Consider the following 15,146-nt stretch of genomic DNA (forward strand, 5'->3'; position numbering starts at 1 on the left):
TGTTTGTTTATTTCTTGTCAAGTTCGCACAAAGAGTTTCAGCCCGACACCCTAGTTCGCTCCTTTCGGCCATCACCTTTTAAAAAAAAATCACCAATCTCAATGAAAGTATGCTTATATGGACATTAGCGATCTCCTTGTGCGGCACGAGAAGCTCGTTCACCTCAACGATGGCAATAAAGACGCGAGCCGGCCGAGGAAGCCCTCCTCATCAACGGTAGTTTCACCAGTGTCCGGACACACTCCTGATAGACGCTCCGATAGGGAGGTGCTCAGCATGCACCCGTCCGGCGCTCCTCAGCCGTACCTTGCGGAGCCGATTGCGTCCGCATCGGCGCCGAACATACCTCAGGATGTCCGCGTCCAGCAGCCGCGGAATGCGCCATGTAACTTGGATCTGTTGTCTGATGCAGCGCTCGCGAGCGAGGTTAACCCTATGCAAGGCATGATGACCTCCGACCTGTCACATGGGCCACAACCGACCGGCGCCCCTAGGTTAACACACCGAGGATACGAAGAGCATCCGGTAGCTGAGGCATCTTATTCTACGAGGCCACGGGAGGAACCGGCGATTCTTTCGGCTGGCTTCGTGTCGCAAACAGCGTCCATGTTCGACGAGTACAGCTTTTTCGACGAGCTTACGGTATCGTCTCACTTTCTGCCACCGCCTTTTGACTCAGAACAACAGCATGGGGCTTGGTCAAGCAAAGATGGCACTCCCAAAGCCGGATCTCAGTTTGCATCCGTCTTGTCCACCTCTCAACAGGACAGTGAAGGCTCGTCGTCCCGATTCGCTGACGACTCTTCGAGAACGCCGCGGCTCCGAATATCTCCAGGGGACCATACCGTTCTGAAGGGGCGAATTGACGAGTTCTCCTCCATATTACCGAACGACTTTGTCTTTCCCTCACGGCATACCCTGATACGATTTGTGGAAGGATACATCTCCGGATTCCACGAACGTCTTCCTTTCCTACATCTACCGACGCTATCCCTTTCGGAAGTAGCACCTGAGCTGCTACTCGCGATCATGGCCGTTGGGGCGATCTACCGTTTCGAGAATAATCGAGCTTACGGGCTGTGGTATGCGTCTAGATCGATTGCACTAGAGCAAATCCGGAGAAGGAATTCGAATGAAGTGTATGCGTTACTGCCGACAGCCGCTGCATATAGCCCGAACTCGAGACGGCCTTCACCGAACGCCGGATACAGGCACCACTTCTCGTCGACCTCCCAGGACCGACCCACGGCGCGAGATGCCCATAGAGAGCCATTGTAAGTCCCATCACTTCGTACCCTTCCTGGTAGCTAACCATGTGCGGAATCTGTGTGCTGATTGCGTGGTGGCCCCGCGACTGTAGCTCCCCTGGCACTCCCCAGTCGCGACTAGAAACCCTTCAAGCGGTGTTGCTTCTCTTCATCGTTGGTCTCTGGGGTCCGAAGGCGGTCTTACGCGAATCCTTATCGCTTCAAAGCCGCGTCGCAATGCTTCTACGCGAAGAGACAAGATCGTTGGGCAACATGAGTCAGTCTGCTGCTCCGGACTGGGAGAGTTGGATACGCATTGAGGGTCTTGTCAGAACGAAATCAGTGGCGTACTGTTACTTCAATCTATGCAGCATCGCCTACAACGGACCGCCTTCGATTTTAACGGCGGAGCTTAATTTCTACCTCTCGCAGCCCTCACGGCTATGGAGGGCTGAGACAGCGTGGCAATGGCAGGAAGCCCGACAAGCCATAGTCATTGTGGATATGACAGTGCACGAAGCGCTCTCGAGACTGTTTGCCAGGCCACAACAGGGGCTGCCCCCACATATATCGTCACTTGGGAGTCATGTTCTTATCCATGCGTTGATGCAACAGATTTTTCTCCTGAAGCAGACATCTCTATCACTTCCACATGCGCCAAGTGGACACCCCACGATACGCCCAGATGATGTCGAAGAGGTGACGCACGCGCTTCGTATGTGGCAAATGGCTTTTGAGCAAGGGAATCAAATGCGCGCGGCCGCTCGGGCCCAAAGCGGATTCGTGTTAGGCGACAGCTTTCCCGGAGGGCCGATAGCGAACAATTCTACCGGCGTCTTGCGGATGGCGTACATTCGACTTTGCTCTGATATGTTTCCGAGCCGAGGTCTTGAGGCGAGAGACCACACTGCTATGGCTGTGGCCTTAGCCGATGAGAGGACGACTCCTCCGCGAGACATCAAGCTTCATCGCGCCTTGATCCAGGCCTTACATGCCTTGTCACGGTTAGTGAAAACAGGCGTAAATTATGTAGCGAGAGCCAGTTCGTGGGAAAGAAGTATCCAGCACTCGTGTATGTTGCACTCCAATCCCCTTCTTCCCCCTTAGCTGTTGCGCTTTGATGCTGACTTCACTTGGTCAATAGTATCCAACTTTGAGTGCGCGATATTAATATCCAAGTGGCTTCTAATGCTCTCCTCATTAAGCCATAATGACCCACCCCCGACTGTAGAGGAAAGGACGATATTGGATACGGTTTGGCGAATGGTGGACGAGACGGAATTCGCCGTGCCTGTTGATGCAAGCGGTCCAGGAGGACCGGCCAATGACAGCATGAGGTTACGGCTGCTTGCCGCTGCAGTGGTGAGGATGTGGGCGGAGACGTTCCGAGGCGCCCACCTTTTCGAAGTAGTAAAGGTGATGGGGAATAGTTTGGAAGCGTTCGGAGACCTCGCAGAGAAGCCAAAGGAGCAGACGCCGCTAGGCAGGCCGGGCCATGAAGTGTCCATGTGAGAGTGTGTGGAGGATTGATCTAGTACGGAGGTTTTATATTTGGCATTTTCTCACATTTATCACTTGAGGTATCTGGGATTCGGCACGGAACGGGAGCAAACAAACCCGAAAGGAGTTTCTTTGGGGGGGGGGGGGGGGGGGGGGGGGGGGGGCATGAATAAAGAGGCTTACTTGCACATTTACTGTGGCTAATGGTTCTGGGATGGGATGTGTATATACTTACCATTCAGTCTCCTCGAGGAGGAGAGCGTGTATATTTTTTATCTTGTGGTAAATAGAGGAACCGACATAAGAAATGAAGTCACGGTGATTGTGTTGTTTCGAAATCTGAAGAACTCTTGGGTGACCGAGTGGAGATCATCAAGTTGATAGGGCTTATGACCGCTCTAGATTTCCAATCACCATCCGCCTCCACATTTCCGTCTCCTTTCTTCACTGGCAACGTTTTCCCGACTATTGAACACCTTGGCGGTCCTATATTCTGCCCTAAAGACTGGCTGCTCTCAGCTTGATATCTCCAACAAAGCTGAAGGAAGGATCCCCAATACTTCATTTCTGGGTATCGTTCGTCTCAAGGTACCTGCCCCCGCGAAGACTGTAGGTGGATCACCCCCCATGGCGCGACCAGCTCAAAAATCTTCCTCTATTTCCGAGCCGTAGCAGCCATAGCGAGTTTTCTCCTTCTTGACCTTTTCAAGATCCAAACCTTCACGTAGCAACATACATCCATGCACACGCGGCGGGAACGTAAAGCCACTGCCCCCGAATTCACCACTCTGCACAGAAGCCCTCAGCCATTCAGAAGCGAAAACCTCATCGATTTCGGCTTCGATATTAGGCCAAGTGCACTGCTGGGAGGCACACCTGCACGACGGGAACGCGCGTTCCGGATCCATGGGCTCAAGACGTATGGGGAGTCCAGCACAGCCAGGAGGCTCCTCGGAGTGCAGGTCGACTTCGGCCGCGGAACCCGCGGACGGGCGACGCAGGCCGGGCACACAACAGTAGATGTCCGTGAGGTTCGGGCAGGATGAGTACAAAATGTAGATTCTGGCTTTCCAAAAGAACCTGTGCACTTCTACGGGGCATCCAGGCGGGGGGCTACCGGAGGGGAAGAAGGACCATTCGAGGGCGAGGTGGCGGATGGGTGTGAGGTGCTCGGGGTTTTCGAGGGGTGGTTTCTTTCGTGGGCCGTACTTGGCGAATTTTTCAAAGTTGGGTATGAAGACGATGGTGTTTTCGAGGCCGGAAGAGAGACGCACGGGGTGAGGTTTCTCGTGACGTCTATCGAGCCAGAGATGAGAAACGGAACCATACTGGAGACCGACGTGGCGAGCCTCGCGAGATACAGAGAGGACGGCGGGAGGCGGGATTTGGCCTGAGGCTGCGTAGGGGAAGACGAGCAGACGACGAACTATTACACAGTTCGCGAGGGGGCCTGGGTAAGGACTACGTAGGTTGCCGTCCGCGTCCCTGTCAAGTAGAAAGGCTATACAGTCGGCGTGGCCGTCGTGGTCTTGTTCGACGACGTAGGCCTCGAGGACTTGCTTCACGTCTGAGATGGCGGCTTCCCATATTGTAGTGCGGAGTTCGAATGGGAGGCGAGGAAAGAGAGGGAATGATTTGGTCATAATGGGTAGAGAATGCCGTCATACGCCCGGGTTTCTTGGGGCGGCGATGGAGGGAAGTGAAATGAACAGACATGCGTGAAGACTTATGAGATCGAGATGAGAAGACACAGGTCAAAGAGGTCGCACATTTTTCTCGACAATTTGAATGCGCCTCGGAACATACGAGGTGAAGTACATGAAGTACATGGAGTACAACGCTGTCGAGGAGGAGGAAGGTCGCATCGATGTTGGTGTTGGACTGAGCGGACTAAGCGAAAGATCAATTGACGTCAAGCGACGATTTACAAAGTACTCGGTACAATCGACTGTACCTGAAAAGCGGGCCACGCCCACCCTTGTTTGCCCCTGTTTGCCCTTGTTTTTGTAGCCTTGTAGTTTACGAAGTAGACTGCGATAAGGAAACAAACCTCGCCGAGCTTTCTCCTCCCCTCCAAGCTCAAGTCCAATCTCATCTCAAAGCTCAGTCAATAATCCAGAATTAATTATATCACAAACCCTCCGCTCCATATTCTCTGCGACGAAGAAAAAGAATCCGGCAAACCAGCACCACCATCCAACACAGCAACCGAAAATAAAAATAAAAACCTCATCTCAAAAGGCCAAAAGGGAACTCTACCCGCCAACAATGGCCCAACCACAAACACCCCCTCTCCTCCTAACCAAACGCCTCACAACCTTCCTCACAACCCGCCTCTCCCCCTCATCACACACCCTCCTCCTCACCACCCCCACAGGCAACCTCCTAGCCCACGCCTCCCGACCCCTCAAACCCGCCTCCGAGCTGCGCGCCCAAGCGACCGTGGCCTCATCCCTCGTCGCCATGCACACGGGATGCGCGAGCCTAGTACCCCACGCTCTCAGCGCATCGCCCACCGATCGTGACCAGGACGGCGACGACGACGAAGAAGAGGGGGAGGAGGAAGGTGATGGATCGGATGGGGAGAGGGAGGAGGAGTCGGAGGCTGTGGCTGTTACGGTGCAGTTGGCGGGCGGGGTGGTTGTTATTCGGAGGTTGAGATGTGGGCTTTTGTTGGTTTGTGTTGGGCCGCCGGGGGATGAGATTGTGAGCTTGGGGGGTAGGGAGGAGCACCATCACCACCACCAGCTTGCGGGGGGAGGAGGAGGAGGGGGGAGCGTGGTGGGGAGTCCGGATGACGGGGATAGTGTTATTAGCGGAGGCGCGGCGAGTAGTGTGGGCAGCGTGGGGAGCGTGAGGGCGCAAGGGGTTTTGGTTGTTAGGAAGGCGGCGGAGGAGGTTGCGAGGGTTTTGGATGAGAGGTTGGGCGGCTTGAGGGTTCCTTTGGATGCGGTTGGGGCGGATTGAAGGTGAAAGGGGGGGTGGATTTACTTTATCGTGGGGATGGATGGGTGAGGGTTGGGCTCGTTCTCATACATGTCTGTGTATGCGCTTGCGAGAGAGTGGAAACGAATGGAGGTGATGCCGGGGGATTCTTGGGGCGACGTTGAAAATTTAGATGCTATCCACAAGGGGGGAAGAAACGTCGACCATGGTGGCCGGCTGCTTTTCAGGGCCAGACTTGTCTCCATGGCCAACAGACTCGAAAATGATCGTTGAGAGAGTATCAAAGACCTTTAGACAGCCGCGGCTCTTCTACCCATCTTGATCAAGACATAGCACGAGTACACACAACATTCTCATTGTAAAAAAAATTAGATGTCGAAATTACGTTACGATCTGAGTATATCCGAGAGTTCTAAGAATCCTTCCTGAACTGATTTGTTTTTAAAAAAGGAAGAAGTTTTCCGATCTGACCAGATTTTGACAAAAGAGCAAAAAGAAAAATAAGAAGAGAAAGGAAGAAACGAAACGAACGCCAATATAATGCAGCCGTCTAAAGTACTCCTAGATAGATCCAAATCCCCCATATTGCTTCGCCTCCCAGATAAAATCAAAATGCGAATGTTAGAATAGTAGCAGTAAAAGGAGAGAAGGAGCGGGGGAGGATAGACAAATGAAAAAGATTCAACACAGGAATGGACAACAGTAGAGAAAGAAATGAGGAGCGACAGTCCCCCTCCCTACTCAATACTCATCCTCATCATCCCATCACTCGTATCCACCATCCCCTGAAACCCAACCCTCCCCTTCCCCCCACCACCAATCCTCCCCGTCGCCCCAACAGACACACTCCCCGGCGTTCCGCCTATGCTCCCCGAATCGCTCGCCGCGCTGCTTCCGCCCCTATCACCGCAATTACTCCCGGGTCTGGACCCCCACGGCGCCGCGTCGCGCTGCATGGGGCTCTGCATGACGGGCGAGTTGTGCACGCTGACGCTGGGGCTCACGGCGCGGCGCTTGAGGGCTACGGGGTCGAGGTCGTCGTCGCGGCGGCGCTTGTTGTTGATGCGGCGGGTGATTTCGGCGGCCGAGGGCGGTTGCGGTTGGGTGGAGGAGGAGAAGGGACCGCTTTGGGAATCCATGGACATGTCTTCGCTGATGGTGGAGGAGCCGCGGGGTCGGAAGGGCGGGAGTGGTGGCGTGGTGTAGGCGCTTGAGGTGTTGCTTGTGGGCTCGGCAGCGGCAGCGTCCCAGGGGAGGCGGGCGCTGGGGAGAAGGCCCTTGAGAGGGGGTGGTTGTTGTTGTTGTTGCTGTTGTTGCAGGCGAGACGTGGAGGATATACCGAGGCCCGAGTCAGTGATCATATCGTCCATGTCGTCTTGGGGCTTGAGGGACGGAGAGGAGTTGGTGGTGGTAGGGGCAGAGAGCGGGGGGATGGCGGTCGGTCCGCGCTCGTAGGGTACATCGCTCTCGAGGACCTGGCGGACGACTTCTGCCTCTCTGCAGATTTCGGCCTCGACTGGGGCGCTTTCTTCCGCTAGAGCGGCTCGAATACGGGCGAATCCTTTCGTTTTCGGCTGTTGAAATGTTAGTAAATAGAGATCCGGAACAGCATCTACTCCCCTGTGCAGCCTTACAAAGAGATTCCCCCTCCTGGTAACAACGCGACGGATAACACTACGATCACGGCTCGGAGTTCCCAGGGGATTTTCCGCCTTCGACGAGACATCCTCGCCCTCGCTCCCCGACAGATGCAGCTGATTAGCTTGCCAGCTAATACTCTCGCGCCGCGAATGAGACACGTCCATGGCCATGCCGTTCGGCGGTGACTTGGACACACCACTTGGAAAAATACCCCCAAGGCCGAGACCCGCACGGAGACGGCGCTTCGGGTGCTTCTTCGGCCGTTGTCGTTGCTGGAAGTTCATCAAGCTGCTGACGGCGGGCGAGCCCCCCAGGGACCATGGAGCAGGCTGTGGGCCGCCAAGGGATATCGTAGCCTTAGCCTGCGGAGTAGTCAGATAGCTCTCATCCATATCCTCGTCCATGACGTCGTCGTCGGAGCTGGAAGATGAATCCGACGGCACAATCCCCGGAACGCTCCCCAAAGAACCCGACAGGTTCATCCTCTCCTGGCTACCCATTACAGACCAGAGCGAGTTGGACGATTGCTCCGTGCTACTAAAGTCACCACTCCTTCGATTCGGTATATTCATCGCCCTCCCACCCATGGTCGGACTCGAGTCGGGACTCGACTGATCAGCGAGCATCGAATGGTGTAGACTAGTCGCAGCCCTTGAAAAGTCCAGACCCCTCGATCGACGCGGCAAAATATTAGTCGGCGAAGCAAACACCTGCGAAGGGTCGAGCTTCGGACTCAGCGGGGCGACTCGGCCGGCGAAGTACGGACTGTTGCTTCCGGGCTGGTGCGATGACGTAGGGCCGCCCGGGGACGTGAAGTCTCGATTCGGTGGTGCCTGGAGGTTGAGACCTCGGCGGGGGAACTCATCGCGGCACGGCGTAGAGGGTGTGGAGGCGGACAGCGAGGCGGGGGTGGAGATCGTGGTGTCTTTGAGCGCTATGTCGTCTTTTGTTCGGCGGGAGGAAGCGGCTGCGATGATGTTCGGGGAGGGTGAGAGTTTGGGACCGGACGGGCCGCCGTCGGAGAAGGATCTGGATCGGGGAAGTGGCGATTGGGACACGAGGTGGCCTGAGGACGTCGTATTGGTTCCCTTGGCGGAGTCGTCGTCGACGATAGCGGATTCGTAGAAGGGGTTTTGTCCTCGAGGATCCATGGTGTGGGCGGGAATGTTCATTCAAAGTGAATGAAGAATCCAATAGATGTTGGGAATGGATATTGGGTGGAATGTATTATTCTCGAAAAGCTAATGGTTCCGATTTGCTGGTCGTTCTTTGCACTTGGAGCTCGGCTTGGCGGAGTCGAGTGCTCAAGTTTCCCTGCAGTCGTTACGGACGCGATCGAATCATGACGACAGGGGATTCAACAGGCATAGTCTGGATCATGGGAAGGTAGGTTCGGCATCGACTTCTCTGGAGATTGTCTGCTGGCTTCTCAAAAGCACGATATCACGGAGGAATGTCCAGGCGGAGGCTGATTCGAAGGGAGAGGGGGCAAACATGCACAGAAGGCTGCGCGCTTATAAGAGGGCGATGAACTTTTGGCGAATCGAGAATCGAGAATAGCAACCGTGAAGCGTGATGGGTAGTAGGTACATTGATGCAGTACCTTCCCAGTTGAGACTCCTTCAGAGTTGACATCAGTGGATCCCTGTTCATCAAACTGGATTATGTAACCACTGCGGGGCATCCCACTTCCGAGGAATGATGTACTTTGTACCCCTTTTCAACGTCCAACGTCTTCCTTGCTTCCTTGGGTATCTCCAAGCTTGGTTTTTTCAAGATAACAGCTTGGTTCTGAATCCTAACTGGACTTTATATGAGTTGCTGTGCATTTCCTCGAGGTGCATAAGGAGCTTGCGACATGCTCAACATCCTCGGGTAAGGAAAGGCTTATTTTCGCCAGATCATAGCAACCGACAATGGTCCATTCAACAAGTCGATTCAGTAACAGATGTTCTACTGAGCTGTCCTCGAGAGAACCTAGATTTGGAACGCTCCACGAACCTGTATTGCACGCAAGGTATTCGTTGTGTTGATATCCTCGGAGGCAGTTCATACCTTTGGTCCTAAGTAGCCCAACACCAGTCGAACGGCCTTTTTGTAGTCTACAAGACCTCCGCGCGCAAACTCTTGGGAAAACCAGAGATCTCCAGTTATGCCATTATAGTCGCAGGAAGACTTATGTTGGCTTTTCGATTTTTTGGCCAGGTTTTGTTTTGGCTTCAATTGGAGTCCTGAGTGAGGGCGGGTTCTCGAAACGATTCTCTGTTGCGGGTAGCTGTTCAAAATCAATACCGGGCACTAATAGTTTTTCGTATCCCCTAGTTTGCATTCGACTATCATAAGTGGCCTAGTATGACCTTCTGAATTGAATGAAGAAGGGGGAGTGAAGCCAATTAAGATCAATTGATGCCAACTTTCGAGTAAAGACATGCGAAGTGTAGATGGCGCCCTTCCGCGGCATGTTAATATTACCCAAGCACGATTGAGAGTCGGGACCAATGTCGTGGAGGAACAGGCGTAAAAAAAAAAAAAAAAATAAATAAAAAAATAAAAAAATAAATAAAAAAATAAAAAATAAATAAATAAAAAAGGTGCCAGAGGCAAAGCCGGATTCGAACCAAGGCCATCTGGGAAGCCGTTTTCTGAAAGCCTGGCAACAGCAACTACCATCACGGCATCCTCGTAGGGGTCCCCTGCCTAGGAAGTACCTTCGTTACGCCTGTCGGTCGAGCGAGAGGAAGGTCCGTTGGGAGCAAAAGAGAGTGACTTTGCAAATTTCCTCGGAGCCTCTTCCCTGATGAGAATTTTCCACCGCACCAGCAAAAATGTGTGGCAAAAAGGAAAAGAGATGAACCAGCGTGAGGCTCCCGGAGGAATACTAGGTACAAACATGCAAGCGCACACTATCCCAGCCCCGTGAGAGGCCTCAAACCGCGTACTTCAGAAACATGAGTACCTCACGCTGGCGATAGCCTACGAACTTATCCAAATATATAACACATACTCCCCCTCCCTTTTCAGCAAGCCACCCAAGGAAAGTACGCCCGACTGCGAGACTGGGACAAATAGTTCATGAGCAGAAAGGAGAATATCTCCCGATGTATTCATAGCCATCCTTTTCGTCTTGCGACTTGGATTGACAGGAACTGGTTCTACTACAAGGCTTTAAACCCGGCATATGTTGACCGAATAAGCACCACTTTCCATCATTATTTAAAATGAAGCAATACTTTTGCACTGCATCCCTACGACCCTCCAGAGGCTACACCTGTCTATCTTCGGCAGTAGATTTGCCGCCTAATAGTCGGAATGGCGTAGACATGGCGAATCGTGACAAATGCCCAAGACTCGACGTCGCCATATCTACCAACCAAGAAACGACAGTGCCTGTGTCCTCGTTTAGGAGATGTGGATGCTTCCAGGAGGGAAACGTACTTATTGACGGAAGCCGGAAGGTGAGTTTTTGAAGCTCAAGTAGAAGGTACGGTATATACGGCACACAGAAGAAGCAACCATGTCTAAGTCATGGACAAGAAAAGTTCCCTCCCGTCTAATCCTTTGCCATCAGAAGAGGCAGCATCAGCCCAAGAAATGTGGAACTAGTATGAAGCCGCACTCCGCACACATAGACTCTTGGAATTATCCTGTAATCGTCTGTTTGGTTTGGGACATGATGCAGACGCGAATGTAAATGCGGATCTCAGATGACGGCGGCATCGCATCCACTTGTGTTATCTTTCGAGCCGGCATCGATGTGTGTCCGTAAGAAGGGAGCGAGCAAGACCCAGCATCAGTAGTCTTGTGAATAGCATCGAATCGAAATACTTGGTGCCAAGTACCTTTCGGGGGAATTTCCAGGGGAGGCAGAGGGACCCGCAACTTTCCCAATTCGTGTCTTCCTTCGTACTTCTTGTTTCCTCCTTCCATACAAAGCCAAAGAGCTCCTTCCTCGACGTTGAAGTTGACCAAGTGAATCAGGAAGCCCCACACCTTGAAAATCTATCCAATCAAAATTCGGCCTTCAAAAAATAATTCTGCCGCCCCGGACCCACCTACTGATCCAGAGCTCCGCCTCACCGCCTTCGAAAAACCATAAATACCGCCCGACCGTCCCACAGTCTTTGGCTTTTTCTTCTTCTTTTCTTTCTTCATACTTACCTTGTCCCGTGCTCGCCGAGATCAAGAAGTCGGTAGTTCAGTGAGGATGACCTGCATTGCACATCGCGGAGTCGGCCTTGCTCGATTGTCCTTCGGGGCCGTCGGGGGCGCAATTTTTGATGTCTTTCCTTTTTCTGGAGTTCACTCCGGAGAATTTTCTTTTCATTGTGTGTGGCGCTTGATGCGTTGCCATGAAGAAGAGAGTACATGAAGGTGTCCGCCTAGATATAGAATAATGAAGTCACCGGAATCTTAAAATTGCCATCCACGGCTACTCGAATAGTTGCTATTAACCTTGAAGCCTACCAAGTAAGAGTGACACTTAGGATATCGGGATGTTGATTCCATGCCGACCGACTCCACACTGGTCGTGGTGAAGGTCTCCAAGCATTGCTTGATGGTGGATGGCTATTTGGTTCGCAGGCGGGCGGCAGGGCATTGTTTATCATCCACCACCCTACCTGAATATCCCCTCCATCACAGTTGCAGCCAAGTTGATCCATTAGATAGTGAGTTCGATAATTCAAAGCTGCCCACTGAAGGGCGAAGTGCCGATGAACGATTGATGCTCAAGCCACGGCATCAGCTACGTCCGTCGTAGCTCAGGTCCACGCAGCCAATAATGAAGCTTAGCGCGGTGGCGGGGTAAGGGTAGTTGGTAATGACGAAATAAGTTGTTCAAATACTGGCTGGCGGGGTATTTTGAAGTGAGGCAGACTTCCTTACTTTCTTCGACCAGGAAACACATTGACAGGCCATTGAAGCCATTCATGAATTCAGTGCGATTCTTGACGAGTGTTAGATCATCTGTATTCGTTCTTCCATCTACTTTCAGACCCGTATATCGAACATTCGCAACAATGGCGACCACTACGGATACCAACACGTACAAGTTCAACCACTCGATGTAGGTTGGCGCTATCCCCTCTTCACCGAGCCACAATCTGACGGTTCTGCTGCCAGGATTCGAGTCAAAGACCCCAAGAGGTCCGGTACGAATATCCCCTCCCCTCCTCTCGCTGTCGACACTTCTACCCGACACAAAAAACTAACCTAGGTAACCGTAGTCGAATTCTACGAGTTCCTCGGCATGAGCCTCATCAATAAGCTCTCCTTCCCCGACTTCAAGTTCGACCTCTACTTCCTCGGCTACGACTCCCCCAAGGCCCTCTCCCACGGAAATAAGACGTTCGACCGCGAGGGACTCATCGAGCTCACGCACAACTACGGCACCGAAAACGATGACACCTACAAGATCAACAACGGCAATGTCGAGCCCCACCGAGGCTTTGGGCACACGTGTATCAGCGTCGACAACATCCAGGCCGCGTGCAAGAGGATCGAAGATGCGGGGTACAAGTTCCAGAAGAAACTTACGGATGGCAGGATGAAGCATATCGCCTTTGCTTTGGATCCGGATGGGTACTGGGTTGAGGTTATTGGACAGAAGCCTCTCGAGGAGACGGAAAACGTTACGACGACGGATGTGTCTACCTATCGAATGGTATGTGGTATCCGTGAGACTGCGTGGAGTTCTGATGTGTGAAGAGAAACGCTAAACTAGAGGTTATAGAACCACACCATGCTTCGAGTCAAGGATGCCGAAAGGTCGCTCAAGTTCTACCAGGAGGTTATTGGCATGACCTTGATTCGCACTCACGAGTCGCCCAACGGAGGCTTCAACCTCTACTTCTTGGGCTATCCCGGCAAGGAGGGTATCCCCGCCGATAAGAACACCAGCAACAGGGAGGGTCTCCTCGAGTTGACGTGGAACTATGGCACGGAGAAGGACGAGGCCTTTAGCTATCACGACGGCAACAAGGAGCCCCAAGGCTTTGGCCATATCTGTGAGTTCCACCGCAGGGTCTTCTGTGTCCCTCTCTCTTTATCTTGTGAATCCCATGGTAAGAACTAACGGTACCGGATACAGGCATTGCGGTGGACAACCTCGATGCGGCATGCCAGCGATTCGAGGACCTCAAGTGTAACTGGAAGAAGAGGTTGACGGACGGCAAGATGAACAATGTTGCGTTCCTCCTCGACCCCGATGGTTATTGGATTGAGGTTGTGCAGAACGAGGGTATTTCTGGCAAGGATAACTTTTGAAGGCGCGAGGCGGACCGGTTGGACTCGGCTCGCCTGTGACATGATGGAGTAGAATAAAAGAAAATATAGGGGAAAAAAGAAATGAAAGACGAAGAGGGAAAGCATATTGTAAAGGGCTTGGCCTATTTCCATTCTTACACCCCCAGACTGTTCAACACCGAACTCGGCACAGTGGTGAGTAATGCAGTCTCGTCAAAGTTGACCTTTGTGCCAATGATCAGTGTACGATCCGATGCACAGTGAGATATGCCTGCATCCGATCCGGCAACACTGGCTATGACCGACGTAATCTATGCGTCCCTCGTAAGCATGAGGCATGCAGCCCATCTTGTCCTGGTTGGCTCTTGTTCAGTTTCCAGGCAGCAACGTATCTACATATCCATCAAGGGATTCGATGGACTGGATATGATTTATGGAAAGGGTACTCGTTCCCGAACCTAGCGCCGGTAAATCCCCACGCGCCCCCAGCCACCCAAGCCGGCTCCTCAAACCGGCTCCGTCAACACAGAGGTACAATATATTCCTTTTGCTTACTTGATCCAAATAGCTAAAGGAATATCGCCCCGAGGAGACCGGGCTTGGAAAGAATCAATCTCAATGGCCGGTTGAGAATAGAGGATTGCGGGTACGGATTGGGAGGAGAGGGTGTACAAGTTCACAGGGGGATTGGTGGGCTGGAGGCTGCTAAATCTGTAGTGTGCCAGGTGCGCTCAGGCTGCGCTCGGGGAACGTGGGGGGGTTAGCGTCTGGCCTGGCGCGGGAGGTTTAGTGATTGAGGGGTAAATGTTAGTGTTCTGAGCGCTGAGCCGGCCATTAAGATAGTGCACACACACACTGCACAACTGCAGCCAATGAAACATCAATGCTGCGAAGAAGTTGCATTGCAGCACCAAGAGCCGAGGGGTAAATAAAGGCTCAACTGAAGCTGGCTGAAGCGCGCTCGAATCCTCCAACGTAAATTGCCTCGGGGAGGGATACAGTCCCTCAATTGATCTCTGGTAATAACTTTCCAGGGACCACAGGGTTCAACTGCTTAACTGCCCGAGGGGCGGCATTTTCGGCATTTCCACCGCATTTGGACAACGAGTGACTCTCCTCCTTCAGTCAGACTGTCAGGCCCTCTCCCATTGAAGATCATCAGCTTGCGCAAGTCGACGAGTACAGCCTGCAGCAAGCATTCTTGGCACGACGATCAACTTGAACCCTTGAAACGGACATGTTTGGCCGACGTCGTCTCCACCTCCACAAATGGCTAATGAGTTTGCTCCCCCCTCCGATTGCCACTCTCTGTTACGTTGTTCTCGGATGCTCATCCCACGTATGACAGCTCGCCCCTCCAATCCGAAGAAGGCTTAGTATGAGCCTGCGAGGCGAGCATTCCACTACGTACTATGTGCCATTGGCATCCGCATTAGCATTGGCATAGGCATTGGCATTGGCATATCGGAGGGAAAGAGGAAACAGAGCGACGCCTCGCAATTTGAATTTGGAGGGGCAACATGATTTTAATAACATGACTTTTTTTTTTCCCTCTCATCAGATGCCGAC

At 52.8% G+C, this 15,146-nt stretch overlaps 3 protein-coding genes and 2 pseudogenes across 3 annotated transcripts; 3 read left to right on the forward strand and 2 right to left on the reverse strand.

The window, feature by feature from the left end:
• Nucleotides 1-117: 117 nt before the first annotated feature.
• On the forward strand, nucleotides 118-2,759 carry SAPIO_CDS8121 (uncharacterized protein; the record flags this gene model as incomplete). Its single annotated transcript, XM_016789824.1, has 3 exons — nucleotides 118-1,274; nucleotides 1,361-2,251; nucleotides 2,453-2,759. The coding sequence occupies 3 exons, from the start codon at nucleotides 118-120 to the stop codon at nucleotides 2,757-2,759; spliced, it is 2,355 nt and encodes a 784-aa protein (XP_016640087.1).
• Nucleotides 2,760-3,388: 629 nt separating this feature from the next.
• On the reverse strand, nucleotides 3,389-4,390 carry SAPIO_CDS8122 (annotated as a pseudogene; the record flags this gene model as incomplete).
• Nucleotides 4,391-5,015: 625 nt separating this feature from the next.
• SAPIO_CDS8123 lies at nucleotides 5,016-5,714 on the forward strand (annotated as a pseudogene; the record flags this gene model as incomplete).
• Nucleotides 5,715-6,430: 716 nt separating this feature from the next.
• On the reverse strand, nucleotides 6,431-8,485 carry SAPIO_CDS8124 (uncharacterized protein; the record flags this gene model as incomplete). The annotated part of the gene is made up of 2 exons (XM_016789825.1): nucleotides 6,431-7,267; nucleotides 7,328-8,485. 2 exons carry the CDS (start codon nucleotides 8,483-8,485, stop codon nucleotides 6,431-6,433), a joined length of 1,995 nt encoding a protein of 664 aa, XP_016640088.1.
• Nucleotides 8,486-12,352: 3,867 nt separating this feature from the next.
• SAPIO_CDS8125 (uncharacterized protein) lies at nucleotides 12,353-13,598 on the forward strand (the record flags this gene model as incomplete). The annotated part of the gene is made up of 5 exons (XM_016789826.1): nucleotides 12,353-12,399; nucleotides 12,456-12,484; nucleotides 12,560-12,996; nucleotides 13,066-13,339; nucleotides 13,423-13,598. 5 exons carry the CDS (start codon nucleotides 12,353-12,355, stop codon nucleotides 13,596-13,598), a joined length of 963 nt encoding a protein of 320 aa, XP_016640089.1.
• Nucleotides 13,599-15,146: the final 1,548 nt, after the last annotated feature.

This window comes from Scedosporium apiospermum (assembly GCF_000732125.1).
Source record: "Scedosporium apiospermum strain IHEM 14462 chromosome Unknown SEQ_SAPIO_0121, whole genome shotgun sequence".
NCBI lineage: Eukaryota > Fungi > Ascomycota > Sordariomycetes > Microascales > Microascaceae > Scedosporium > Scedosporium apiospermum.